Source organism: Chrysoperla carnea, chromosome 2, assembly GCF_905475395.1.
Source record: "Chrysoperla carnea chromosome 2, inChrCarn1.1, whole genome shotgun sequence".
NCBI lineage: Eukaryota > Metazoa > Arthropoda > Insecta > Neuroptera > Chrysopidae > Chrysoperla > Chrysoperla carnea.
The window spans coordinates 19,087,606-19,115,150 of record NC_058338.1 but is presented as its reverse complement, the minus strand read 5'-3'; the positions used below and the strand labels follow the sequence as shown (position 1 = coordinate 19,115,150).

Below are 27,545 nucleotides of genomic sequence, written 5' to 3'. Positions count from 1 at the left end.
CAAAATCAAAGATTTCATTCAAAGGTTGCCATCTTCGTTTAGCAAAACAAAGTAATATGTAATCGCTATGGCGAAGCCCACGTATGACTTTACTAGTGGATATCTTCCTTCCTTTGATAACTTAGGAATGTTAAACGTTCATATCTTGCATACTAGTAAAGGTTTTTAAAAACCAACTTCACTTTTCTATTCGTGAAGTAAGAATTCTTCATCTGAAGTGAAAATTTTAGTTCGATCCCATATTTTGCCATTATAACATGACAATTTTAAAAACATACTCCAAATGTTAATTTTTTAAGACATCTCGGTTCCAAATACAAAATTTGGTTAATTTGGTCTGCAAACCATAAAATTTCCATCGGTCAATTAACAAAGTTAAAATAAAAATTTTAAGCTAGCTGTATTTTTGAATATTCATAAGCAAGGATATAAAATATTTTATTTTGAACTTAATGAATATTCTGTAATGTAATACATCTCCGTAATTCAAGGCTGGTAAGATATTTTTTATTGAAGAGTTTAGAAAATACATAGTAAATATTTTATGTATTTATTAATAACTAGCGTGATACCCACCCGCTTCGCTGGGCTTACAAGTAAACATTGAAAAAGACCACCGTGTTGTAGCCTTAACCTCTCTTTCCCTTTCCATAACACTCGAAACAATAGTAGGAATTGTTTTACGCAGGTAAAATATATATGCGGTTTTCTTTTTTTTTTTTAAATGTAAAATAGCCATAATTCATGGAGTATATCAGAAAAGATGGCCATGAAATTTAAGTTTGACTTTTTTTACAGATATCTGTCATTTATGGTAACGTCAAAATAAATTATAATTTATAAATATATTTTTATAAATTATAGCTCATGTGTTATTCTGATGTATGAGCTATATGATTAATAAGTTTCATTCAAATCGATTCATTAGTTTTTTCGTGAAAGCGTAACAAACAAACAAACATTCTTACTTTCACATTTATAATATATAGGGATTTTTTTTACCTGTATATACAGTTGGTATGTGATTACCTATTCGATCGCGAGAAAGCAAGGTTACATAATTAAAAATTTATTAAATGGATAAAATATGGATGTGTAGAATAAATCTGTGTCGTATCGTGATTTTAATAACTGTGAAAGACATTGTTCTATTTTCCTTTTTCCATCAAGAATCAATCTCGTTGCCCCAATAATGAGGGAAATATAAACTTCCAAATTTGAAATACCTTCAGGAAGGTTTTTTGGGCATACTTTTGAACATAGAGATTTAGACAGAAATAGCCATATTTGAAAAAAACCTTCCTCGGGTTTTAAAATTATTTCAATTTTAGTTGTTTATACCTTACTCTTAATTGGGATTGAATCTTGGTGCTAAAGGGTTGGTCCAACGATATATTTAACAGGTATTAATATTTCGACGCAACCACCTTGTTCGGATTTTTATGAAACTCAACAAAAATGTAGGTACGCCCGTAGTCAGACATTTTTAGTTTTTCAAAGTTTCGGATTACAGACACATCATTTTGTTAAGTGTGGGAATAAAGCCGATAGTATCACAGAGTCGATTATCTTTTTATTAAAATAATAACACAAAGCTGATATTCAACAAGGTAATTAAAAATTTTTCGAGTCATAACTTAAAAACGACAACTCCATCAACATCGTCATTATTCAGTCTTGTTAAGCTATCTGAAGCCATACTCACAAAAATTTTTGACTTGTTTCAAATAAGGTCATCTTTGTATCTACCTAAAATCTTTGTTGTATCACCTTTGTTCTTTTAATGTAAAATCAATTTTCACCTCTATATCTATCTATATAGAAGTTTGCGGTAGACTTAAACCAAAATTTTTTATATATATAATTAAATTAGCAACCGCTATTACATAACCCTAATAAAGAAGACAAATTAAAATATATTTTCATTAAAATTTCTGCGATACACATACCATTTGAAAATTTTAATTAACTGTTATTTCAAAACAATTTTAAATTCACCCTTTCTTTACTCTTGAAAATATATATTATTTACTTCTTAAAATTTGACAAGATAAATTGATAGTATTTAAAATTAGCACGTGAATAATTTTACTCAAATATTTGCATATAAAAAGGGGGTTAAATTTGTAAATATACGCGCGGTGAAATAGGTTCGTTTGTTTGTAGAAAATTTCTTCATTTAAAAAAATTTAATTATCATCTTTAAAAAAAGAATTAAACTTTTTTGAAATCTAATTGTCACTAAATATTCATTAAAGGAGTTTAACATTGATTATTTTTCTCTTTTCTTCACAATATTTGAAACGGAATTTTCTTTGAAAAATAATCAGGTCCGTAACTTGGGCGTTGTAAACGAGGCACCCGCCACCGACGAGTAAGAAATAGAGCAGCAAAACAAAACGTATGTTTTATACGCAAAAAAGATAGTAAAGAATGATGTAAAAGGCGCTCATTAATTTGATCACAGGCAAATTTGATCCGATCTTATTGGATTTTTTTTAAACCCACTAATTTTGGGTCAAGATTTTTAGCTGTGAAGATCAATTTTTCGCTAGCTATAACTTCTGTGATAAGAAATGAAAAAAGATTGAACGATTTGAAGTTCAATACCTTTTGGTACCTACTTAACATATCGGCGTGAACATTCCCATTTGTTTCTACATATTTTATAGTCAATAAATGTTTTAAAATACAAAGGGTATGCAAACAAATTTCGCCAAGATTAAAACTACAACTTCCTTTTTAACTTCTATATTAATCCTCCGAATAGCAGGAAAAAGTGTCATAGAAATTTTGCTTCAATATGGACTCTCGGTAGCTACTTTCACTTTCAATTTATTCCAAAAATAAATATGTCATAAATATGAAGTATTAAAATATTTTGAATACGCATTGTATATGTTTGGATGAATCTGCGGTTTCAGTTTAACATTTATCACAATTAACATATTTTATTTAATTGGATATAAATAATAAAATATATTTAAATGTCCGCTTTAATAATATAATTTGACATTTTAAATGCAACGAACTGAATAATCTGACACATACAAACAACATTCAATTTGATAGTGTCATTTTCGATTAACAACATATTTTTTTGGGAAAGGGTTAGTTTTTATAAATAACAAAATGTTAAAAAAATAAATTCATTATGAAAAAGCTAAAACGCTTATGGTTGTATTTCGAGAATACAAATGTAGATTAATCTGCAATAGTATTGTTCGCACTAGATGAAAATCGATGTTCACAGAATTAGTCAAAAATTTCAGCTTGATATCTTTTTTTGTTTTTGAGTAATCGTGTTCAGAGACGGACGGGCGGACAACCGAAAATGGACTGATTAGATGATTCTATGAACACCTATACCAAAATTTTTTTCGTACCATCAATATTTTTAAGCGTTACAAACTTGGGACTAAACTTAGTATACCTTAGAATATTATATATATTCATTGTATAAAATTGGATACTATAAATATTTTTTGTGTTTTTAAATTTAAAATCGAAAATTTTTTTCCGAATTATGTGCTTCTAGGTTAGAATACAACCGTAATAGGAAATGTTATAAGAAATTTCGTGGTATAACATGATGGACATGAAATAGTTAACCTTCAAGGTACTAAATAACAAACATTCATTTAATTTTGTTGTAAGCTAGAGCTTGGAGCTTGGCGTTGACTTGGTGTTAGTGGCGTTAGTTTACTTTTGTTGTGTTACATTATTATAGTCGTTACTAGAATTGAATTTAAATATTTAACAAGCAATATACAAATAAATATAACAAGTAAAGTCACCAAATAACTAAGTCCATCTATCACGAACACACAGAGATCTACATAATTAAAGGTCTAACTGAGCCACACATTACCAGTTACCACTAAGGGTTTATACGTTATGCTGCTTGGTGGTGGTTTCACTTCAACTTGGAGCTGTGCCACATACTTACATGGTGTATCAGAAAATGGAGCTTTTCAAATGTTTCGTATACATACAATGAAATAATTCAAGGACGTTTTTCGAAAAATGCGTTTTCGATCGGTAAATGTATAGAATTATGGTTTCTTTATAAACCAGTTGTTTTTATTACTTAAAATTTTAATCTTTCTTACGGTGTTAAATTGTTAACGAGGGGATAAAACTTATATTTTTGTCACACAAAACCTTAAATTTTGACCTATTTTACAGATATGTTATGAATATACCCATGGTTGATTAATTTAGAAAACGTATATTCATCTGTTAATGGTTAGGTTAGAGTGGCTGTCCTGGGTTAGTGTGTCCTAGGTTAGTATGCCCCACTACTTAGACTATAGGGTCCCTTGTGATATCAAAAAAGGGTTGGTCTAACATCAATAATCACGTAATTAAACTTTTTTTAAGTAGCTTGTGCATTGAAAATAAATTTTTATAAAATAATGTAGAAGTTATGATTAACCAAGTTAAAGAATATTTTACGATATTGTATTGACTTTTTTTCTATTGCGCAACTTTTTTACGATATTATATTTTTTCGGGGCAGCCTATATATTTATAGTGAACTATATCTATATATATAACTTTCTACTTTCTACTTCTAGTCACAATGTCAGTCAAGCCTGCCTAAAGAACTTTAATTAAAAACCAACCCTTGTTATTGTTGTCCTTCTCGGCATCATATAAATTAAATTACACTTTTTTTATTTATAATAATTGTTTGAGTCGTATATACATAGAAAAGCTTTTCGCATCTCCGTTTGTTGCACACATAACTTTATGGTTACTATATTTAGTACATATTTTTAAAAAGCTAAAGCATTCTATACTCACAAACTACACGTAAACTTTTCTAGATATTTATGTGTTTTAGTGAAAATATTTTAGATTTGTGTATGAGGACCAACAAAAAAGGTGTAAAAAATATGTATGCGTTTTTATTAGTCATTTTCTAACCCGAAAATATAGACTTATATGGTGTGTTGTAAATCCGTTTAATTACACACAGGACATATTTGCTGTGGTTCTATTTTCCATTGCTTTAATGCATGCTTAGTGATCCCATATTGCTTAAATGAGCAATATGGCAGATCAATGATATAAGAGCGAGGGCCCATTTTATCAATTTTAAGGGGATTCCCACGGAAAAAAACCGCTTTTTCTATCTTGTTAAGGCTATGCACGTCTTTACAGCCTCTATTTAGGTTGAGGTATTGTCAAAGATGTGCCTTTTCACGGTTTTAAAGGCTTTGCATACCTCAACAGTCTCGTCTAACCGAGCTACAAAGATGAAAACTGGTTGTGAGTTGAATTAGTGTTTCGGCTGTTTCTTTTGGGAGTAGTAACTTCTCGGTCCCTCTTTCCCCTTTTTTATACAAGTAGAGAACAAAATTATGTTTCGAAGCGATTTTCTTTGAACACATTTCATGTTTTCGACTTAACACAGAAATTTTATTTGAATAAAAAGAATCTTAACAGTAAGAAATATTAAATGAAGGGGGAAATTGAACTTGAGGGATGAAGCTCTGTTGCTCATGAGCTTTTCATAATTCAAATAAAAAACCTTTAATTAAAATTGCCAGTTACAAAGGTTGATTGCAATTTATTAAGTTTACCTTGATTATACTTTATAGTATATATAGTCCTTGTTTTAATGGGATGAGCTAAAATTAAACAAGAAACATAATAAAACTAACACAGTTAACATGTCAGCACTCTCGTTTTGAGTATTTTGCTTACGCTCGATTTAAAACATAAATAAATTTTATTTTTCGAAGGGTACACGTGGTTGAATCTTTTTCTATCTTCATACAATTTTTAACTATTTTCGAATTATGAATTTTTTAGATTTTTTTGAAAAATGTATTTTTTTAAAGCCCTTCATAAATTGTGGTCTTTTCTTTCATTACGCGCATTACTTTGCTTAACGAAAAGAGTAATATCTTCTTTTATTTTTGGGTTGGTACGCACACTTCCGTGGTTTGAATGTTTCTTGCCTGCAAAAAAAAAAAAAAAATATTGTTTTACAAAAAAAAAGTAGGTAATTTAATTATCTACAATAAAGGTTATTACCATTTTTAGTCTAAAGTGCACGGTTATGGAGATATAGCCTAAAACGGTTTTCCTTAAAATGGAGGCACTTCCCCCGCCTATTTTTGTAAGGATTACTGAAAATATTTAAATAATGAAATAACTCCCGTAATTTAGAGCATTATGGACAAGAGTAACTAGCTTCTATATAACCTGTATCACTACATAGTATAAAACAAAGTTGCTTTCTCTGTCCCTATGTCCCTTTGTATGCTTAAATCTTTGAAACTACGCAACGGATTTTGATGCGGTTTTTTTAATAGATAGAGTAATTCCAGAGGAAGGTTTATATGTATAATAACATCCATTAAATAGTGGAGAAGTACTGCTATTTTTGAGGTTTCTAATGTGATGTCGTAAATAATTACATTTTTTCCGCATACATTGCAAACGCAGGCTGAACCCTACGAGTTTTATCAAAATAATGTACTAAGTATTGTACACATTGAAAAGTGTATGTATATGTCTATCTCTTATGGATAACCCAAAATAACTTTTTTTGTGTATTTTGTGTGTAGTGTATTTAGTATCAGCTTTGCACCCATGCGAAGCCGGGGCGGGTCGCTAGTTATATACATAATCTAAATATTTAGTTTTTTAAACTAGTAGCTATTACTCATTAGATTAACTAGACAACTATTAATTAATTTTATGGAATTAATTTACATAAATAAAATATTCACAAATATACAAATTATTTATTTAATTTTTAAAAATATCCAAAGTATCAATATAATTAATTAAAAAAAATAGAAACTCATTTAATTAATATCCCAATAAATCGATGACTAATTAAAAATATTTTTTTTTTGGTTTCAGAAAACAGCAAATATTTATCATAATCAGCATATCATTTATCAAAGAATATTTAAACACTTAGAAAAAATCTATTCAAGAACAGCAAAGGATCACTTCTAACTAATTTTTACTAACGAAAATTTTGAATGTTATTTTTGCGTAATAGAAATTATTAAATCAGTTTACAATAACAAAATATTAATAACCATATTAAATGTTTTGTGGTTTTTGTTTGTGTGTGCGTAATAATTTAATTAATAAATAATTAATTAAAAAAATAAAATACAATTATTCATACCTGATTAAAAAATATATTTATAAAATTTTTAATCAAAATAATTTTTGTGTGTGAATTTATCTAAAATATATTTAATTGATAATCTCTCTCCTTTTTTATCTCATGATATTCGGTTCGAAGTCGTTCACAAATAATTAACGTCGGTCGTGTGTTTATAGTTGTTGTTTTATATTTTAATTATATAATACTTTTTTTTATAAAATGTGTGTAACAGTGTTTTGTGTGAATTAAATGTGGTTTTTATACAGTGATTGTTTTTAAATGAATTTGGGTGACCACACCACAGAAACAACAGCCAAGCACAACAAAACAACGTTAATATAACAACTAACTGCAATTACTATATTGCTGCCAACTTTATATAAATACAACAACGTTGTATATAAAATACGAAAACTGGGTGGTATTATTGTTTGGGATATAATAAGAATTAATTATGATGTTGTATGAGAAAAATTATTACTGTCGGAGAAAAATAATTACAGCAAAGTATTATTATTTTCTCAATATGAAGAGTATAATACTGTTGTTGTTTGTTATGTTGGTATGGGCGCAGCATGTAGCATCAGCACCGTCACAAAATCAAGGTATGTACTTTATTTTCTAACTAGCAAGCTTCCCAAACGTTTTGCTGAACAATTTTAACTTTAACAACTAGTGAAAACCAACAATCGATTGAGTTAATAGTTGAAATACCATGTATATGACAGTGTTGATCAATCGTAAATATAGAAAAATATCATCCACTCTTAGATAGCCACACACATGTAACTGATATTCTCATATAATACATACTAAAACATTTTCACCTAATTTCCTCAAGGGTAAACAGTGATGTTTACGAAAAATTGTTTGAAACAAAGGTTGTTTATTTTTTTATAAGGAATATTTTTTATATTTAAACTTTTGTTCTATCTTTAACGGTTTCCAAGATGGGTCCTACGAACCCAAGACCCAATTGACCTATGTTGCTCATTTACTATGTTGAACATTACTTTTTACGTCCTAAGCATGCTATAAAAATTTTAAACCTGATATGTCTTTTCGTTTTTGAGTTATCGTGATGATTGTGATTTCGTGATGACAGACAGACGGACAGACAACCGAAAACGGACAAATTGGGTGATTTTATGTATATTTTTTAACACCTGTATCAAAATTCTGTTGGTAGCATCAATATTTTCAAGCGTTACAAACTTGGTATATATTTCATGTACATGGTATAACATAAAGATCGAGAAGTGTCGTGTCACCCGGTAGGACCTATATTCCATTCGTACCTTGGTACATTATAGATGTAGCGCTGACTTTTTTTATTTAAAATTTATTCAAAGTTGTTTTGAAATATACAAAATATTATTAAGTGCTTAACATATTGCATTAAGAACTGATTTTTGAGAGAATCTGTCAAGATCGCATATATACCAACATTTTCTTCTACGAGATATTTAGGTGTTCATATTAAAATGGACCACCCTGTATATGGTAATAACTGTAGCACTGTAGTTCTTTTTACAACGTAGATCTTTGTTTAACACACCCGTAATTCTAAAACATAAAATTCATTTCGAAGACGAATTAGTGACAAAAGTTTTCTTTGAAATCTTTTTCTATCAGAAAATTATCAGCGAATATATATATTTAGTTTATAATTTACTGTTTATACCATGCATATATGTAATATGCAAGGTATTCTAAATTTAGTCCCAAGTTTGTAACGCTTAAAAATATTGATGCCACGCACAAAATTTTGCTATAGGTGTTCATAGAATCACCTAATTAGTCCATTTCCGGTTGTCAGTCCATCCGTCTGTGGACACGATAACTCAAAAACGAAAAAACATATCGAGCTGAAATTTTTACAGCGTACTCAGGACGTAAAAGTGAGGTCGAGTTCGTAAATGAGCATCATAGGTCAATTGGATCTTGGGTCCGTAGGATCCATCTTGTAAACCGTTAGAGATAGAACAAAAGTTTAAATGTAAAAATGTTCCTTATCAAGAAATTAACAACTTTTGCTTGAAACATTTTTTCGTAAACATCACTGTTTACCCGTGAGGGTGCCAATTAGGCGGAAATTTTATAGTATATACCATACTTGAATATCAGTTATGTATGTGTCACATGTATGTATGTGTTATGTGATAAAGAAATCAACACTTACTATGCATTGTATTTCAACAATTAATTCAGTCAATTGTTTGTTTTCACTTGTTTTTTTTTTTTAGTTTATTGAACCATAAAAGGTAAATCATATCTCTCCATATACAATGTATATAAATTGTACAAATGTAGTTTTGTAATTAATTCGGGGGAAAAATTTTTATGATTGTAGGATTAAAAAAAAATATGATACAAATAATGATGAAAAATGAACTGCAGTCATTATAATGAAAATTTTAAAATCCCAAAAGACTTATTTTTATATGTGCAAATAGTATCACAAATCATGCAGTATTATATAAATGCATATGGTAACCTAATGACATACTTTCAATAATTAATATTATTTTATTTCACCATATGTGTCTTGCAACGTTGCACGTTGGTTTAACCTAAGAAACATGTCGAAAAAAACCCTCCGAAGAATTATTTTGTCTTATAAATAGAAACAATTCTTGGTAATTCCGGGGTGAATTGCGTGGTCCTACTAAAAATTTGAATCCAGTAATTTTGCTTTCTTCATAAGCATATTCGTTGTGTGCGCAGTCATGGTAGGGACAATAAAAACGATGCCAGCGCTTCCAGTGAAAAATTTTGGCGATAAAGGAGGCTGTTATGATTAATTTTCAATTCTTTACATGTTAATGTTATAGAAAATGTCAAATTAAAATTATTGAAAAATACAAATTAATTAAACTTAATGCATTAAAAATTGTGAAAATAAGAAATCAAATGCATAAATATTATTTTTCAAATGTAAATTATCATAATTATTTAAATTTGTGAGACAATAATATTAAATTTTCAAAGTCATAAATGCAATCCATACAATTATATATGCATCCATACAATTCTATAATTAAAATAGTGTACCGTTACCATAAAAACGCCTCCAATAAACCTAACACACGGTGCGAATACTTAGGCCGTGAGACAGAAAGGCTGTTTTGTTAAATGATATTAATAATTATTAATAACTTTCAAATATGTATTAATACATACTTGAAAGTTACTTTTTGGCGAGTCTACCAAACTTCTCTCTACCACTAAGACCACTTGATAACATTAATCATTATTAGACAATTCAGACAACGTGATTTTCATGGTCCTTTAAAAAAAAAACCTAACAAATTTCTAAAACAATTTTTCGTAAAATAAAAAAGTTTGGCAAAAATTAATATTTTTTAGCTGCTCTACATTATATAACACCAATAATCACAATCAAAATAATTCTATGTACCGAAAAATATTTGATTATTTAATCTATAAATTAAAATAAATAATATTCGAGAAATAAAATTTCATTAAAACAATTATTTAACATATATATTAGCTTTTGTAGGTAGATAATAATAAATTACGTATTAATATAATATATCTGCTAACGACAGGTGAAATAATTTCTGAATAATTAAAAATAAATTTAATAAAGTTAAAAAGTCATGTCCAAAACATTCATTTCTGAAATTGAAAAAATGAATACATAATATTAAGTATACACTATAAATATAATTGCGAATTATTTTGAGATCAAAAGAATTGGGGGTGTTGTTTCTATATAAACACATTTTCGCATAAAATACCTATTATTTTTGTCTTTTGAAGTTTTGCTTACCGGGATTTTTAACCCCTGAACCAAAAAAAAAGGCATGTTATAAGTTTGACCTCCATGTGTGCCTGTATGTCTGTCTGTAAAAAATACTCTTGCAGATCATATTTAGGTTTTAAAATTCGTTAAATCAGAGTAATCTCGAATAATATTTGAACTTGTTTTTTAGGCTCGGTTAGCTATCAAAATCTCTAAAGTTATGAAAGTTGTAATCAGTTAAAGTAAGAATTTTAAGCATTTATTTATATAAATAACTAAATTCTTCCTAGAAATTCTATCAAAAACATTCATTTTACCAAAATAAAAACAAATTTGTTATGAAAATGAAAAAATGGAACAATACTTAAAATTTTAACTTCCTTTCTTGAATATATGTTATGGTTAATGTTCAAAATCAAATAAAAGGTTCTCGATTTATTTTTTAGATTGACGTCAATTAAAAAAAGTTAATTTCAGTTTTTTTTTTGAAATATCTCTAAAGTATCTCAAATAATGTTTTCGAAATTTTGTACAAACACTTAAGTTCTCTTTTGTGTACGATGTTTTGTGAAACGACACACTTAATCTTCGCAGAGTCTAAATAGCTTACTTATCGTATATAATAGAAAATTAGTTCCGTAATAAGAAAACGGAAAATAATACGGAAAGAGTTTACTGCATGACAATTATCATAATTTTATGGGTGTAAATACAAAAAGGAAAGAAGAGCTTGATACTCACTTATGAGATTTAGCCGTAACATACGCACAAAGTATAAACAAAGAATATAAAAAAAAGCCATGTATATATATATGTATAATTTTATAAAGTAATCCCTGGATTAAAAATGATAATACTTTAAAAAAAATAATGTTCTATTCACAGCAATTCATAATTAGGCCTAGGGCCCGCATCCAAAAATATTTATAATCATCACACTATTGAAAATTTGAGAAAATGTTCGTAATGTACTGTTGCCTAACTTCTAACATAAGAGAATTTTTTTTCTCTTTTAAACTTTTAAAATTGCAACTTTCTCCAACTATTTTCTCCAATTCGTGAGTATAAATTAATTTTTCCAATTGAGTACAAGAAACTGTAGGAGACACTGTAATAGCGGCTAAACATAGTAAAAACATCTATATCCATGGTATTAACAAACAAAAAACTATAGAAAATATGTAGTATTTTATAAAAGTCACCTAAGTATTTTACAATCACGAATATTTGATGATTTTCATGTTAAGTAATAAATTAACGGATATCTTTCAATTTCAACCTTGTCCGAGATATTCTAACATTTTCCAGTACCCTTGAAAAGAAACGTTCCACTGTACATAGTTTTTGAAGTGAAAACATGTTTAGCGACTTTGGGCACTTTTTGGTAGGGGAAGATGTTATGGGTTCTCGTTACCAACATGCTGTGCGCGCGCCGACATCCTTATAGCAGTATGTCTGTAGCTATACAGCTGACGTATTGTGTAACATTAGTGATGCGTATATAACAAGTATATTGAAATTGATGTAAATACAAATAATATCCACAAATCATATGATTGTAAATTATTGGTTATTTCAATTGAATTGTATTTATATTTTGTCATAATCTTGTACAGCCCGTAATATATTTACATAATAAAAAACCACATAAACATGGATATATTTATTGCTCGGACTGTCAATAGATGTGAAAACCAGATTAATGTTGATAATTTAAATTAAAATATTATGAAATTTCAAAGTATACTAAAAGTTCTAAGTTTTCACTTCTATCGGCAGTCCCTATGCCTGGCAATTTTTTGTTTTTTATATAGGCAGTTGTTCATCAGGGTATAAAATATACATACATAGTTAAATCTCACGATGAGGTAATTACAAAGTTTTTAGACATGGGCCCGAGGCCTATATGTAGGTATGTATGTATGATAAAATGAATGATCCACGCCATGTTGTACGGTCTCTTTCTCTTTAAAATCCACCTACCAAAACATAAAATTTAATCTTCTTAAATAAAATTTTATAAAATAATATTATTATTAATAATATTACAAATTAATTTATACATATTCTATAATAAATATACTTTTCATAGAACGTATGTCGAAAATCTGCTTGTAGTGTATTACATATAATATGTAAGTTAGCTAATATTTTATAATTAGTTGGTGAATATGCTTTGCGTGACATCTTGTATCGATTTATATAAGCTAAAAAGATTAAAATATATACAAAACAGCATGTGTCTCAAATTAATCGATATATTATTAATCAATTTTTTTGATCTATTATTGCTTTTTTTTAATTCCTATTTTCTATTATCAGTACTTAAGACGGGTCTCTACACATTATTCAATAGCATGAAATCAATATTTGACTGGCGTGAAACTTTATAATTTTTTTAAGACTCCTTTTAAACTTTCGTTGGAGGAAAAAATGTTTATAAAGAAAAGCAGTTTTCCAAATAAGAACGGTTAAAGTTACAATTGAATTTCAAGCACTACGATTGTACTCTTTACTCTATCGTTTTGAAATTTAGATATGTTATACGAGTACCTGGTATTCTATCTACCCTGGCTACTTTTATTTTTCTTGTTGCATAAATAACGCGTATTATTGGTTTTGGTGGAGAGAAAAAGCCAAATCCCAAAATAAATTTTTTTTTGCATAAGCCCTACAAGACAGCTGATTTATGAGTCCGATAATTCTGCTTCAAAATTTAAAGTGTAATTTTCTAATTTAAAGTGCTATTCTATCTCTTCCCGTTTAGGATATAAAATAGGTCTAGTCTGATTTCAAAACATGATGTCCCCCATCAAACTCTGCATCTTTTGTCAAAGTTATTTTTTGACTGGTTTACTACAAAACGAGATATTTGGGTGTACAGAATAAAATGGTCCACCCTGTATATGTATATTGGTCGCTATAGTAGATATGTCGGTATAAACGACGTTGTTACAGTTCACCCATATACAGAATGTTCGATTTACATCTAGGCATATAAATATCACAAGTATGACAGAATACATACGTTAAGCAATGCATCTAAATGAGAGGTATATTATACCTGTGTTGCAGCTTTGATATGCGTTGAGATAGTTGTAAGACGCTTGGAGAGTGGGAGTTTCTACGTTGAATAGATGAATTAAAACTGATAAGCCACGATACAAGTCACTTTTGCAATTTAATATAATACCTATAATCTCTCTCTTACTTAGATGAATTGCTTAACGAATGTACTCTGTCATACTCGTGATATTTATATGCCTAGATATAAATCGAACATTCTGTATATGTATTTATAGGGATTCGATCGGGATCTTCCCATTTCATCGTTACAATTTGTTCATCGTTATGTCCGATATAGTTAAAACTAGTTTTGACTGTACTGCAATCCATAAAAAATGAATATATTTATTACTCATTGTCATCAATTAAACCAATTGACTTATCTCTAAAGTTAACTTATCTCATTAAGTGTGATGAATATTTATTTCTTCTATACCAATGAACAAATTAATGAATCTGTTATGATAGACATCTTTATGCTTTGCATCCCTGTGTAGTAACTTTACCTAGAAGGTTAAGTTATATTTGATTTTAGTAAATGATGTAGGTATATATAATATAATATATATATTTATATTATAAAATCGTTTAAATCAAATTTAAATTAAATTCAAAAATGATTTTAATTTATTTTCAACTGAATGCATTACTTACGTATATTACGTATATATGATTTAAACATTTGATAAAGCTTTAAAATATTATAGGAACCTATATTAATATACCGTTTGTATAGCTTCGAACGTTGGTTGATATTGAAAGTCAATTCTGTCTTTAGGGTTACAAGATTGGATTCGAATTGTTTCGCACTTTAGTGATAGCTAGCGAAAAACTGGAATCACAGCTGAAAAGAATGACCCAAAAGTAATGGATTTCAGAAAAAACTCCAAGTAGATTGGGTCAAATTTGCCTGTGTTATCAAGAAAATTGAATTTTTTAACTTGATGACGTCATCAAAATCCAAAAAAATTTAATTTTGCTCCATGATATCCAAATTTTATATTAGTTTGGTAAACCAAGTATGTAATCCTACTAAATTTGAGTCATACTTTTCAAATGTGTGATCAATATTAACCTAGCTCTTATATGTTTCCAGAATGTGGAGTCCTGGTTCCGGAATTCAGCACTTTAGTGATAACTAGCGAAAAACTGGAATCACAGCTGAAAAGAATGACCCAAAAGTAGTGGGTTTCAAAAAAAACTCCAATTAGATTGGATCAAATTTGCCTGTGTTATCAAGAAAATTGAATTTTTTAACTTGATGGCGTCATCAAAATCAAAAAAATTTAATTTTGCTCCATGACATCCAAATTTTATCCAATTTTGTGAGTGTGAAAAACTATTGGCATCCAGAACTAGGATCCAAGATTCGCGAATGGCAATCTAACTTTCTCAATCAACAGGGATTTCTATTGAATCTAATATGTATTTATTCTGTTTATTGAGAATACCCAAATTTTCATAAAACATTCGGTGATTATTTTATTCGTATATTAGCAGGTATATGTTTACTACTATAATAATAAATATATCATCATCAATTATGTAAAATTACTATAGATATAATTCTACCTACAGAGAATTCAAATTAAATAAAACCCTGCCAGTATCTACCGACAATTGTAAGAAAGGAGAAGGTTCGTTACATTTAATTTATTACTTTGCTCTTTTATTTAAGATCTTGCTTTGCATTTTATTAATGGTATTCAATTCATAAAATTTTGGTGTCTTCTTTTATATTCATTACATTATTACAGATGTTACGGGCTAATCTAAATTACGGGAGTGTGCGGTGGCAGGTTTTTTTAATGACCGGAAATCAAAAATTTTAAATTGGTCTCATTAACTTAGAAATAAAATATTCTCAATCAAGTCGGTTCGACCGTTTAAGCGCTACGATGTCATTGTGAAACACACGGACGCACATATAAACACTTTATACTTATAACATTCTTTCGTTAATCAATATCAAAGTGATGGCCAAGGACATCAGATGAGATGAAAAGGATACTTAGAGAACTATCATTTTTTGGGACAAATTTTTGGAAATATTTTAATTGAAATTGAAATATTTGAATTGATTTTGTTCTTTTGAATAATTGTTTTGAATTATATAACTATTTGTCCATTTTACTTTTGGAAATGAATTGAGCCAGGTTTATTTGATCATTCATTTCTATAGTAATTATTTATATGTTCTCAAGACTCTAAGCGCTAAGAACACTCTCTGTTAAATTACCTTTCAAATGAAACCAAAAAAATTAAAATCGGTTCATCCATTTAGGCGCTGCGATGCCACAGATAGACAAACATCATCAACGGTCAAACTTATAACACCCCTTTTTTTAGTTCGGAGGTTAAAAATGGCACGATTCTAAATAGTTTGAGACATTCGAGGGCAATATCTCGTCCTACTCTAAGAAGCTGTTGATCACTTTTCATAAAAATTGTTCCACGGGTAGTTTTTGCGTGGAGCTCGTATAAACAGAAAAATATACATCAAAGTGATTAATTATTAGTTACACTTGATTATTAATTAAAATTATTGCGTTGCAGAAACATTTTCCATTCAAATTGAAAATTCAAAAAAAAAAAAACAAGACTTCAATTACGTCTTTAAATAAAAATTTCCACTTGAATAAAAACTTAATTTATAAAAATTTTCACTCTGATATCTAACAGTTTTCAAAAATTATAAATTTAAAATATTATATTTGATAAATTCGTTTAATAATATAGATAAAAGTATTCAACAAAAAAAAAAAAAATTAAAATTACCGAACAAAAATATGATGTGAAAAAGACATTAAAGATTATAAAATAAAAGGGTATTGTTCATGTTCTATATGAAATCAAATTAAAATATGATATAACGATATTATTAATTAAAACGATATAAAATATGAATTTTAGGTAGGTATATAATGTAACTTATATACCTATCATGATCGTATTATATGTACACTTACATATTTCTGAACTCAAACACATCCTACTATTTAAGCTGTATGGGTAGAAATTATTTAAGGACGTTCAATGCAAGAAATATTTATAAAACGAAAAATAATGAGTATAATGAATTAAAGTGCATAGGAAAAAATTACTTGACTCAAGAAAATTGTGTTACCTCAGAACTTTCGACTGGGTGAATCGATTTTGATGATTCTTTATCTATTTGAAAGCTAGTGATTCCCGTGTTGTCCCACTTCATTTTCGTCGACTTCTGACAACGGCGTCTATGAGAAAACCATATAAGTCTTAAATTTGTATTAAGTATGCACGAAAAGAGGACGAATAACTCAATATCACGCCAACCGATTTCGATGATTCTTTTAGTTAGTGTACTTCAGATTCACTAAAAATCACAAAATAAAAAACTTTAAACAAAAAGAAAACCAACTTCAAAAGAAAAACTTTTCCAAAAAAAAATTACAAGACACTAAAAAGTAAAAAAATAACGATAATATAATGTAGTTACAATTATTGTTACTTTTGGAGTCGGTGTCATTCAAGCTAAAGTAGCAAACTGTTCTGTCAGAGTTGTTTCCTTGGCTGACACCGACTTCAAAAATAACAATAATTTTAACTACATTATATTATCGTTATGGTTTTACTTTTTAGTGCATATTAATTTGTTTTGAATAGTTCTTTTTTTGAAGTCGGTTTTCTTTTTGTTATACACAATCTTTTTTGTCCCACTCTATATATCTATTGATCTCTACTTAGTATTACATATTATATTGTTAAATATGTCATGTTATGTATAACAAACAACTGGTCGAGTGAAAAGATCTTGTCTTGATGATAAAATATGTATCATCAGTGTAAGGTACTCATCTATAACAACTGATAGGTTAACGGTGGCATTCACAATAACGAGACGAAGATGATGCTATTTTACAATTTATGATACCATATTTTCTCCATTACATATTATTCTAATGCAACTTTTCTTTTTTATATATATGTATAAAGTAGTTTGCTAGTCTAAAATGACAATTCCAGTTTTATTAATATTAATTTTTCGGTGGGGAACTCGAATATTTGAAAATGAAGTTTTACCCATGATACTCGCTGACATTATAACTTTCTATAGATTCAATAATTAAATTAACCTGATTTTTATACTTTTTGGATCATAATTATCCCATCCACCGAGTTTCATCAAATTCCAAAACAAAATTTTTTTTCCGATTTTCTCGATTTTTTTAAAGGGTACCCCCTTAAAAAAATTGCAAAAAATCGAAAAATTTTCTATATATCTAATTTCGACAAAACTCAGTATATAAGGTAATTTTGACCCAAAAAGTACAAAAATCGGGTGCATTTGTTGATTGGTCGAATAGTTTTTGAGATACGGACTAAAATCGATCCAAATATTGCGGTATCTCAGAAACTCTGAATCTAATCATTAAATTAACCTGATTTTTATACTTTTTGTATCAAAATTACCTCATCCACCGAGTTTCATCAAATTCCAAAACAAATTTTTTTTTCCGATTTTCTCGATTTTTTTAAAGGGGTACCCATTAAAAAAATTGCAAAAAATCGAAAAATTTTTTATATCTCCAATTTCGACAAAACTCAATATATGAGGTAATTTTGACCCAAAAAGTACAAAAATCGGGTGCATTTGTTGATTGGTCGAATAGTTTTTGAGATACGGACTTAAATCGATCCAAATATTGCGGTATCTCAGAAACTCTGCATTCAATCATTAAATTAACCTGATTTTTATACTTTTTGGATCAAAATTACCCCATCCACCAAGTTTCAACAAATTCCAAAACAAAATTTTTTTTCCGATTTTCTCGATTTTTTAAAGGGGTACTCCTTAAAAAAATTGCAAAAAATCGAAAAATTTTTGTATCTCCAATTTCGACAAAACTCATGAATATTGTAAATATTGTATATTAAAAAACCCTTGGTAACATTATAACATACGTTGATCTATATTTGTCTATAAAATTATTAACATGCAGTTCGGATATAGAAAATTCGCTTCCCTTTTTGAGCCCTTCCATTCACTAAACTTATACCTTGATATATATTACATATAGGTATGCATGGCATAAAAAATTACAACAATTGAGTATTGTACATTTTGTATACGATTCTTAGACTTCTCTTTACATTTAATAGTAATTTTCTGGCTTACTTGCCTAGTTTATACACACCTTTGTGTGCGAAAGTATAAATTTACTCTATCAAACATACCACCTTTACTAATTTGAAGATACTATTTAATAAATGGTCATGAAAAATAGCTATTACTTAGCTATTTGTATAAAAAAATTTATACTTTTTTCTACATAGTTAATTATACACGGTGAATTTTTCATATCAAAAGTATTTAAAATAATTATATAAAGTGAACCATTTTCATCTATTATGGCTTATTGCTCGTAAACTTTAGCTAGCGTGTTTTCTTTCGAAAGCTGACAATTATTGAAATAAGGTATTAAATAAAAAATGTTAATTTTATGGGGAAAAAATTTCTATCTCTTATTTTTAAATCTGGATCTAAATTGACTAAGTAACCCGTAGAACAAGCTCCAATCTGATGTCAGAACATGAAGTTTTCCATCGAACTCTGCAATTTTTATTTAAGGTATTTTTTGATTGATTACCTATTATCCATAATAGATTGATTCATACATAGAAATGATACACTCTGTATGAAAAAAATTTTGTTTGATTAAAAAAACTGCCATCTAGTTTTGGCTCAAAAACAACATTCAGCTCATTTAACGATCAGATTCCATTTTGTCGATTAATTGAATTATTTTATGAATTTAAAGAAAGAAAAAATATCTTAATCTGGGCTTGAGTTCTAGCCTTTGCTGTCGGATTCCACTGCTCTGTCACTAGGCCACTGTACCTCTGTGGAAGTATTATGAGTAAAGCTTTAGATGTACCTAGCGAAAACATGTTGATGATGATGATGATAACATACATACATGACATTTCACCCTGCCAAAAATCGTCTAACGTGCCTATAGAAATTTTCACTTCAAAAATTAGTTTGATAATAATTTACAAAATTGTTTTGACATTATAGTCAAAAATTTCTCCGTGTATGTAGTAAACGAATGTATAAAAGTAAGTAACATGTATGGATGGCAACATAACCATTTATTACCATTTCTTATATAAATATATAATTTTACGTTCTATATTAATACACCATCAAAAGAGAAATGGAAAAATAATCAAGTAATTCTAGCATGAAATTTACTACCCTAGATAGGTATATGATGGTAAAAACCACATAGTTTACGAGGGTTTTTCGTTGTGATAAAGGTGAATAAACGTGAGACTAATTACTGTAATTAATGTGCACATGAGTAACGTTATTAAAATATAGTTAAAAAAACATTGTAATAATATCTACTTAAACTATCCATGTTATATGTAGGTACTTCATATTAGTGTATATTAAAATATATGCTTCATGTTTTTTATCACTTCGAAGAAAAATATAGTTTAAGAATCTACAAATATAGTCCAGTAAAATAGTGGCGAAAAAATACTTCCTTCATGTTTTTTTGGGAGCGAGCAATGTGACCTTGATATGGAATTCTATATTCACACTTGAAACGTAGATAAGAATACTCTCCATTAAATTACCTTAAAAAAAAAAACCAAAAAAATCAAAATCGATTCATTCGCTTAGGCACTACGATGCCACAGACAGACACACACATAGCGGTTAAACTTCTAACACTCCTTTTTTTTTACTGCGGGGGTTAAAAATAAATATATCAAGGCATTCTATAATCGTTTTCTGATCTTTTTATTCAATGAAAATGATCAGCTGGGTGACCTAACGAAAAGTTCTTTTTTTTTCTACTATCGCGGCGCTGAAATCTTAAAAATTTACTCGAATAATGCATAAAAATGAAAACGTGAAAATGTATGTTTTAATTGTCTTATTTCAATTCTTTGGTAACAATTATTTAAGTTTAGATGTCTGTTTAAACATTAATCGTCTAGTGTTGATGTGCAAGATTGGGCTTGTGATTGGCTGGATTGGCATGATTGTGAACAACTGGGTTTGTTTGATATGGTTGGTTGATTTGAGGACGGCTCCGGTTTTAATTTTGAAAGGAAAACACTTGCTACCATTTCACATCCTCTTGAATTTTCTTCAATCCCTACTATACGTGTCGCACATCGTTTTAACCAATTATTAATATTTTTAAATTGTTTAAGATTCCAGTTAATTGTCTGAAATAATTATTTATATTGCTTGAAATTTTCATCTTTCGAAAATTCGAAAATTATTTTAGTCTGATATCTAATTGAATAAAAAAAATTGGTTGGTTCTTGAACAAATTTTAAATTATGCGAGCTTCCATACAACTTCTCTGCCATAAGAACTTCCCTTGGCAAAGTGTAAAACATGACATTGAAAAAAACTTCATCCAATTTTTGTTCTTGGTAAAAACTATACTTAAAAGATTACAAATTGCAATTTACAATCTTTTACGATTGTAAAAGATTGTAAATTGCATTTTACAATCTTTTACGATTGTAATCCAATTTTGAGTGTATGTACTTTTTGCTTTACTTTAGAAAATTTGAAAGACTACACAGCGCTATTTTTTCTTCAAATTTTTGTATTTAAACTCCTCTAATAGAAGACACAAACCTCAATTGATGTAACTGTTGCGAAAAGGGAAATATCTGCTAATGTTAACGTATTACCACATGCAAAATCATCGTAGTCCAAAAACACGTCTAAATCGTTTAGAGCTATGTTTAATCCATCTATTAAGTCACGTGATATTGTTGTTTCGTTTCGATATATAACTGATCGCTACGAAAAAGAAACCTTCGTCAATATATTATAAATTGATTTTGTTTAGACTTTCAAAAGTGTTAATTATGAGCACGGATTCACTCAGTCACTAGTTGGACTTATGATTTCCCATGTATGTATAATAAACGACAAAAATTTAGGTTTTGTTGAAATATTCAAAGCCTGTCGATTACTGCAGGCTCTTAGAATGTCCTATACATTGAATATAACTATAAAATTATGCAAAAGAGTTCGCAAATTACTTACGCAAACATTACGAATAGCAGGGTATAATAAACATGCATCAAAAAACAGCCTCTGATTGACAATCGCACGAGGATGTGTATCCTTTGGATATAAGCTGAAAGGATCAATCTCTGCATATTTTTCAGCTAGATATGTAATTATTGCGCGACTTTCCGTTAAAATAAAACCATCGTCATCTATGGTTGGTACTATAAACTGTGGGTTTTTCTACAAAATATAAACAAAAAATTGGTTTCATGAAAAATGTGACTGTGACTGTGAATATGTTGTGTGTAAAAAAAAGTTTTTGAAATGTTTTTTTTTACTCGGTTTGTGCTCGGGATCAGGATGTTTTTAATTGTATTAAAACAGCACCTACCGCAAGAAACTCTGGGGAATACTGATCTCTAGAACTTCTATCAATCTCTTCTAGTACAAATTCTAAGCCCATTGTTTTTAATGTTAAATATACGCATCTTGATGGAGCATTTGGTGCCCAGTGGAATAATGTTATAGTCATTTTTTCTTAATCGTTCAGTCAAACTTTTACCCAAAGTCTGCTTAAACGTCATTTATTACAGTTAGACCCGTTTATTATACATATTTTCCAATAAAAATAGGAAAATATTTTTAAATAAGTTTAATTTTTTTTCTTTACAAAAACATTGTGCTTAGAATTTGAGAAATTTTTTATTTATACTTTAAATTTTGTAGTATATTTCCAACTGGCTAAATAGGTTTTATGGTGGCATGATATTATTTTTAACCAAATATGTCAAAAACCTTTTTTGAATTAAGTTGCTTGATCTGAATCGGTGTTTGCAAAAAGGGTGCTTTGTTAAATGGTTAATACATGCTAGAAACTTCGGGATCTACGACTTTTTTCGAAAGTTATGCGTTTTTAAATTAGCTTGATAATGGAATTTGTCGGACACTTAATAATTATTAATTATGTATTCAAAAACAAAAGTACTTATGTACGACATGTTCGAGGTGCCAGACAAGCTCATCGCCGGAATAAATTTTTTTATTGTTTAATAATTATTATTGTTATTACGTGTTCATAGTGTCCGGCAAATTCCCTGCTGCATTTTTCAGATCGATAGCTTAAATATAACGTAGACGCAATATTACCCATAGCCCACTATTATCTTTACTTATCGCATGATTGATATCATACTAAATTTGTGTCTTTCGATGAACAAATTTGTTTTCGGTGGTAATGATTTTAACCTGACACTTTTGTGTTAAAAATACGATGCATATAATTATAACATATGTATCCAGTAGACAAAATATATTTTGGTAAGTCAATTTACACCACCACAAAAAAAAAACAACAATGCTTACCACAAAACCATATATTTATAAATAATTAGTTAGTAATAAAAAAAGTCATAAATAAATTTAGTAAAAAATAGCTAAACCATTATTATATTCATAAAGAATAATATGCTTCTGTATATTTGTGTATGTACAGAGTGTCTCTCTCACTCTCACAGAGAGTACATCTACAGAGGAGAGGTTTGCTTAAACAATAAAATTTTTTTGGAATACAAGTGACATAAACAAAATTTAAAGAACTCCCGACTAATTTTTCGGCTACGGAACCCTAAACTCGCATTTGAAACATATCTAAGAACACTCTCCATTAAATTGCCTTTTTTATCCCCCGAACTTAAAAGAAGGGGTGTTATAAGTTTGACCGCCATGTGTGTGTGTCGGTCTGTCTGTTTGTATGTGTTATCGTAGCAACTAAACGGATGAAGGAATTTAACTTAAATGAAGAGTGGTCTTAGCTATGTATCAAGTGCGAGATTAGGGTTCCGTACCCGAAAATTTTATAGTTTTTTTTTTAAATTATAGTAAATTTCATTTGTCCTTAAAACGTTTTCCAAATTGAGCCGATTTGGAAGATCATTGACAATTTTTAGTTTTTTTGGGTATGGAATCCTAAATTTGCATTTAAAAAACATAGCTAATAACACTCTCCATTAAATTACCTTTCAAACAAAACCAAGAAAATCAAAATAGGCGCTACGATGCCAAAGACAGACAGACACACACACATTGCAGTCAAACTTATAACACCCCTTTTTTTTAGTTCGTTCATCTTTAAGGTACACCCAATATGTAACACATAACAAATTAACTTTAAAATGCATATAAATATATGAATATTAACATATTATCATCAATACATGATCAATTTATAAATTCTCAATTCGTTACAGATACCGTCAATATCTTTTCAAAAAGTTATTAATATATTGTTGTAATAATAAACTTTCTATATCAATGTATTGTGGGTAATAAGTGGTTGGTTTTGTATTGATTTGTGACGGGTAATTGTTATGATATGGTTAATTTATTAATAACAATGTTATTTATGGATGGTGAAGTTTTTTTTAAAAATTTATTTATTATATGGTTTTATACACACAACGGGTGGTAAATCATTTCACATGGTTCAAAAAAATATTATTATCTTGAAGTTTGTATAGGTTTTGCTTTTGTAACGCACGTTACGTGTAAGCGAAGAGAGGTCTTGTGGTTTATAAAGGTTTTTAAGGATCGTTGTACCAAATTATATAATGATGCTTCTCGAGTTACTGAAATTAATTTATTATTATTTCTCAACACATAAGGTTATTTAGCTAAATTTTCTCATTTTCAAGTCTGACATATTAATCTAAATTGTGTATTCCAACTTTCATTACATTCGCGTCGTAATTCTGCTTCATGGGATTTGAGTATAATATTAAAATTTGCTTTCTATTTTTTTAGGGATCATTGCTTGAAATATCGTTTTGAATGAAGTCACCTAATAATGATTTAGGACAGTTATTAAACAAGATATAATTAATTAAATTAATTAGTTTGGTCAAAAGTCAAATCAATTTATATAAAGTATGCACGCCCAGACCTGTATTTATTTAATGTTAAAAAAGTTTTTAAGGACGTTACCAAAAAATAACGTTTTTTTAGGATCTTTCTAAAATCATATGTATATGCATTCTCATTAATGTCCTTTAGAGTTTTAAGATATAAGATTTATCAAGGTATACTAAGTTTAGTCTCAAATTTGTAACGCTTATAAATTATTGATATTAAGAATAAAATTTTGATATAGGTTTGAATGAGCAACATAGGTCAATTGGGATGTCTTGTAAACCGTTAGAGATATAATACAAGTTTAATATAAAGAATGTCCCTGATAAAAAAAAGCGATTTTTGTTTGAAAATTTTTTTCATAAACGTGGCAAATATTTTCCTATAGAGAAAATTATAATAAGCGGCACTCGTTTTTCCAAAAAATACATTGATGAAATGAATGTCATTTGTGTGTTAGTTTTTCTATAAGTGATTTTTTCTTAATCTGTAGACATCAATATTTCAAAAATTAAGATATTTGTCGAAACATTTTACTCTTAAATTTTGTCTATTTTTTCTAACAGAGTCTCAAATATTTTCATCGGATCATTTTTTTGGGATCATCCTTAAGCATATCACATGTTTAATAAACGAATCAACTGGATCTTTCTAAAATAAATTCACTTCGTGTTCAATACGGATTAAGATTATAGGTGATTATTGGAGGATTAATAATTAAATTCTACTGCAATAAGATTTAATAATTAGATTTTACTGGAAGAGATTTTTACGGTAATTCGCTAACCACATGAATGTATTATGAGTAATCATATACTGGATTAAATATAGTTAATAGATAATTTCTTTTACTCTGTTTAATTTAAATTTCTATTAGTTTCTTTAATTTTAATAATAATTTATAATTATACTTGTTTAAGTACTTAGGTCACTATTTCTATTTTTATAAATATGATACATTTTATTCAATTTTTTATGGGTCTAGAGTCAGTCAGAGTATTTGACACTCAAAATTCAAAGCGGTGAGGCTTTTGTCAAGATCGTGTCTAACAATTTTCTTTCCTACGATAATTTGCATACCCGGAAACTTTTCTTTCAAGGAGACTGATAAACTAAACATGTATTTGTATTTGTATGAACAGACGTTTTAAAATAAGACGTTATCGCGCTCATTTGAGTACACAGCACTTTTCTAAAAAACCGTAAAGGTATAGTTTGGTGGACTCGACGAAATGAAGCCATTCACGAAGTTTCAAGTATGTATTAATCATTTTAATAAAGTCTAATTATTTATATAAAGAGTATTGGACCATTTGATAATTTTCCAGGATTGTTCAAAGAGAAATATCCTGTTATGGAAATTTGTGTATAGGTAAAAGGTGGTAAGCAAGAATTTAACAACAGCTTCTCAAAATGCAAGCCGTTCTGGACTGGCTGTCAAATACTACACTCGACCCTTGACGTATTAAATGACTATAGGAGACAACAGGACAGACACACATTCATTGTAATTAAAATTGTACATTACGATATGAAGAATAATAATTCGTTGAATATTTCTAAAATAAATATGAATATTTTACAAAAAAAAATTCCTTTTTAGTTTTACCGCCGCTCCATATCAATGTTATATATCTGCCTTAATTAAATTAAATGTTTATTTGCATAATTCTTATTCACGGCTGCAGTTGTTTAAAAAAAAAACGAAGGCGAGGCATTGTAATTGCATTTTTTTAAATAATTTCTGAATATCTAGTTTTTTTAACAAGATATCAAATAAATGGGGAAAAAATTAAAATAACTTTGTAGTGAACCATATTTGACGTATAACCTCTCTCAAAGAACGATCTCTTAAACTTACTTTCTTGTATTCAGGATGAAAGCTTCACGATATTAAACATCTCGAACAAATTTTGAGAATAAAGATGAATTAAAATATTGATAAAATCTACTGAAGTTTGTAATGAAATAGCATTTTATAAGTCAGGATATCTTTACTTTTTGAAGTATTTCCAAAGTATCGTTAAAAAAGTATAATTTACATTGCATGTTTATCTAATAGATATCGTGTATTATTTCATAGATTTCATAGCATGCGTTTTGTTTTGATAATTGATTTTTGATTTGTCTATTTGGTAGGAAATTGAGAAAATTTGATCCGATCTAATTGTAATTTTTTTTAAAACCCATTCATTTTGGGTCATTCTTTTTAGCTGTGACGTCAATTTTTCGCTAGCTATCAACTTTGTGCCTAATTCCGGGACCAGGACTCCACATTCTTGAAACCTAATCAAGCTAGGATAATTTTGACCAAAAATCTGAAAAGTATGACCCAAATTTAGTAGGATTACATACTTGATTTATATAAATTGGATCAAATTTGGATGTGATAGAGCAAAATTAAAATTTTTGGATTCTGATGACGCCATCAAGTTAAAAAATTCGATTTGTTGATAACACAGGCAAATTTTATCCGATCTAATTGGAATTTTTTTTAAAACCCACTAATTTTGGGTGATTCTTTTCAGCTGTGATGTCAATTTTTCGCCAGCTATCACATATGTGCTTAATTCCAGGACCAGAACTCGACGTTCTAGAAACTTATTATAGCTAGGCTAATTTTG

General features: G+C 28.6%; 2 protein-coding genes across 2 annotated transcripts in view; one reads left to right on the top strand and one right to left on the bottom strand.

Moving 5' to 3' along the window:
* Positions 1 to 7,389: 7,389 nt before the first annotated feature.
* LOC123292521 overlaps positions 7,390 to 27,545 on the top strand; it is a 733,416-nt gene continuing 713,260 nt past the window's right edge. Inside the window, exon 1 of the mRNA XM_044873235.1 lies at positions 7,390 to 7,749. Within this exon, the coding sequence (XP_044729170.1) occupies positions 7,599 to 7,749 (151 nt within the window). The 5' untranslated portion in view covers positions 7,390 to 7,598. The remainder of the gene's footprint in view (positions 7,750 to 27,545) is intronic.
* LOC123293487 (glutathione S-transferase 1-1-like) lies at positions 20,957 to 22,663 on the bottom strand. The gene is made up of 4 exons (XM_044874333.1): positions 22,409 to 22,663; positions 22,051 to 22,257; positions 21,634 to 21,801; positions 20,957 to 21,209 (listed from the first exon to the last, which is right to left on the bottom strand). Exons 1-4 carry the CDS (start codon positions 22,547 to 22,549, stop codon positions 20,964 to 20,966), a joined length of 762 nt encoding a protein of 253 aa, XP_044730268.1. The 5' UTR covers positions 22,550 to 22,663; the 3' UTR covers positions 20,957 to 20,963.